A 3,932-nucleotide genomic window follows, 5' to 3' on the forward strand; every position below is an offset into this window, starting at 1 on the left:
AGAACTACAATCCTTAACCTTACACCAAACATAGAAAGGGTAAAAGGAACTAATGTTCTGCGACTGGTGATCCACAATAGTACTGTGCACGTTCAAACGCCCTCAGTTACTGCCATTACGTCAGTGCAAAAAGGTACTTCTCAGTTTAATCATTACATATCAGACTAACACCTTATCACTGCATTGCTAAGAACCTATACAAATAGATTTGAGAAAAACGTCAGTCACAAATTAAGTTGCTGCCGGAGAGGCTATTACCTAAAGACTATTATCTGCTAGAACAATTTCAACAGGTGTTAAAGGGCTGCTTCCAGACATTTTTTGCTCAATTCAAGTGTTGAGAAGATTCCACACAATTTCTTTTAGAGATAAGTGCTGAACATTATCTAAACAAGCACAACTCTAAAATTGAGGCAAAATAACAGAAGTTGGGGGAAAAAAGTTACCTGTGCCCAAAAAGATACAGCCATAAATCTTATCTCACAGAATTTGACAGAATGCACACAGGGGGAAACCACTTTCAGTGCGATGTATGCCAAAAAAGTTTCAGGCGTAAATCTTATCTCACTGAGCATATGAGAATCCACACTGGGGGAAAACACTCTCCGTGTAAAGTATGCCAAAAAAGTTTCAGGCGTAAATCTTATCTCACTGAGCATATGAGAATCCACACTGGGGAAAAACCTTTTCAGTGCTCTGAATGTCAGAAAAGGTTTAGTATCAAACCGAGTCTATATCGACATGCATTAACCCACTCTGTGGAAAAACCTTACCAGTGCGCTGAATGCCCAAACCGTTTCAACCAAAAATGTCATCTCACTGAACATATGAGAATCCACTTTGGGGAAAAACCTTACCAGTGCTCTGAATGCCCAAAAGATTTCAAACTTAAATCACTTCTAACTGCACATGTGAGATTCCACACAGGGGAAAAACTTTATCAGTGCTCTGAATGCCAGAGATGTTTCAGTGACAAATGGAGACTCACTAAACATACAAGGACCCACACTTGGGTAAAACGTTATCGGTGCACTGAATGTGACTATTGTTTCAGTGAAAAAAGCAGTCTCACTCAGCATATAAGAACCCACACTGGGGAAAAACCTTATCAGTGCTCTGAATGCCGCAAATGTTTCAGCCAAAAAATCAATCTCACTCAGCATATAAGAAGCCACACTGGGGAAAAACCTTATCAGTGCTCTGAATGCCAGAAATGTTTCAGCCAAAAAAGCCATCTCACTCAGCATATAAGACTCCACACTGGGGAAAAACCTTATCAGTGCTCTGAATGCCAGAAAAGTTTTTGTAACAAACTGAAGCTATCTCGACATGCAATAACCCACTCTGTGGACAAACCTTATCAGTGCCCGGATTGTCAGAAATGTTTCAAAGACAAAAGCAGTCTCACTCAGCATACAAGATACCACTCTAAGACTAAGGAAAAACTTTATCAGTGCTCTGAATGCCAGAAATGTTTCGGTAATCAAAGCACTCTGACTCAGCATACAAGAACCCACACTGGGGAAAAACCTCATCAGTGCACAGAATGCCAGAAATGTTTCATTGACAAAAACAGTCTCACTCGGCATACAATAACCCACACTGGAGAGAAACCATATCAGTGCACAGAATGCCAGAAATGTTTCAGTCAAAAAAGCAATCTCACTAAGCATATAAGATCCCACACTGGGGAAAAACCTTATCAGTGCTCTGAATGCCAGAAAAGGTTTTGGAACAAACAAAGTCTTTCTCATCATGCAATGACCCATTCTGTGGAGCAACCTTATCAGTGCTCTGAATGCCAGAAATGTTTCAATCAAAAATGCGATCTCACGGTGCATATAAGAACCCACACTGGGGAAAAACCTTATCAGTGCTCTGAATGCCAAAAATGTTTCAGTTTAAAAAGTAGTCTCACAAAGCACATAAGCACCCACACTGGGGAAAAACCTTATCAGTGCTCTGAATGCCCAAAACATTTCAACCGTAAATCACTTCTAACTGTACATTTGAGATTCCACACTGGTGAAAAACCTTATCAGTGCTCTGAATGCCAGAGATGTTTCAGTGACAAAATGAGACTCACTATACATACAAGGACCCACACATGGGTAAAACGTTATCGGTGCACTGAATGCGACAAATGTTTCAGTGAAAAAAGCAATCTCACTCGGCACATAAGAACCCACACTGGGGAAAAACCTTATCAGTGCTCTGAATGCCAGAAATGTTTCAGTGAAAAAAGACCTCTCACACTGCATATAAAAACCCACACTGGGGAAAAACCTTATCAGTGCTCTGAATGCCAGAAATGTTTCAATGAAAAAAGACATCTCACGTTGCATATAAAAACCCACACTGGGGAAAAACCTTATCAGTGCTCTGAATGCCAGAAATGTTTCAGTATAAAAAGTAGTCTCACACGGCACATAAGAACCCACACTGGGGAAAAACCTTATCAGTGCTCTGAATGCCAGAAATGTTTCAGTATAAAAAGAAGTCTCACTCAGCATACAAGAATCCACACTGGGGAAAAACCTTATCAGTGCTCCGAATGCCAAAAATGTTTCAGCCAAAAATCTCATCTCACTGAACATGTGAGAATCCACACTGGTGAATAAAATTATCAGTGCTCTAAATGTCAGAAAAGATTCAGAGGTAGAGATGGTTACAAGCGCCATAAGAAAACACACTGTAGGAAGGTGGATATCTGACTATGGTTACCCCCAACTTTTTGCCTAGTGTTTAGCTGGTTTTCGACTTAGTTGGCCTGGGATCCTGCTATTCAGGGCCCCAGGCTATCGGCTCTCTCCTTAAAATGGACTCCATGTACCTTAGGTACATACACAATTGGATATTGGTTCACCTTATGAGTCCCTGTATAGTGTACCCTAGGTACTCAGGGCATAGGTGCAACCAAGGCCTACCAGGGGCTGCAGCATGTTTTATGCCACCCCTGGCTGGCCACCCAAATAGACACAACTGGCTGATCACTCAGCTGGGGCAAGGTCGTGTAATTACCCCTTGCTTAGGTGTAGTATTCCTATACCTACATACATATAGATACATAGTAACTTATAAGTCACTCCTATGGCAGGCCTTAACAATCCTGAAGGCAGAGTGCTTGGTTATATGTGAGATGGTGCTCTAGCATGAGCTGAGCCTGTCTGCAGCGTTCGGAACTACTTCCTTATAGCTGTTCTTTGATATTGCCATACAATATACTCTTAAGTGCATTATAATCCTCGCGGTTAATGCTAACTTTGGTTTGGCTTTATCGAAACATGTCGTGTAAGGTGTCATACACTTTGGAATACTACCCCCTCGCCAATGTTGTCGACGGGGGTAGCATTCCACTCTTCTAGATGGAGAAGACATGTTAGTTCTGACGATCACGGTTAAAGTTAACCAGATCCCCAGCGTTACAAAATGGACGCTGCTGCCACAGACACAAGTCTGGCCTCCTGCTGCTGGGAGTCCTTCCAGCTAGGGAGGCCTGGACAATAGGTTTACTGCCTGGAGAGGTGCGAGCACCGCCCCAGACAGGAGTTTGTGTATTAGGACAGGGAGGGTTGAAAAGAAACACACTGCCTGGAGCACTCTAGGTGCTCCATGCATACCCCAGTTCAAACCGGTTGCTGGGGCAACCCTGCCCCAGCTCTGGCGCGAAACTGGAGAAAGGAAAGGGTGTGTAACCACCCCCCTTCCTGGTCCCACCCATAGGAGGGACGTAGTAGGTAAACCAGCCCACTTTAGTTGTATAAAGATAGGAGCTGACCCAGGAGACTTTAGATTAATCCTGGAATCGAACTGAAGACGAAACTCTGAACCCTTCGACATTCACCTGAGCTGACGACTGAAGAATCTCCCTTGTGGCCGAGGAGTGACCACTCTGGGCAACCAGGCACCATCCAGCAACTTGAAGGCTTGCT

General features: G+C 43.2%; 1 protein-coding gene across 1 annotated transcript; it reads left to right on the forward strand.

Moving 5' to 3' along the window:
- Positions 1-408: 408 nt before the first annotated feature.
- LOC147659175 (uncharacterized) lies at positions 409-2,757 on the forward strand. The gene has a single exon (XM_086951918.1). It carries the CDS (start codon positions 498-500, stop codon positions 2,619-2,621), a length of 2,124 nt encoding a protein of 707 aa, XP_086808044.1. The 5' UTR covers positions 409-497; the 3' UTR covers positions 2,622-2,757.
- The last annotated feature ends 1,175 nt before the right edge of the window (positions 2,758-3,932 follow it).

Source organism: Lissotriton vulgaris, unplaced genomic scaffold (assembly GCF_964263255.1).
Source record: "Lissotriton vulgaris unplaced genomic scaffold, aLisVul1.2 SCAFFOLD_1408, whole genome shotgun sequence".
Lineage (NCBI taxonomy): Eukaryota > Metazoa > Chordata > Amphibia > Caudata > Salamandridae > Lissotriton > Lissotriton vulgaris.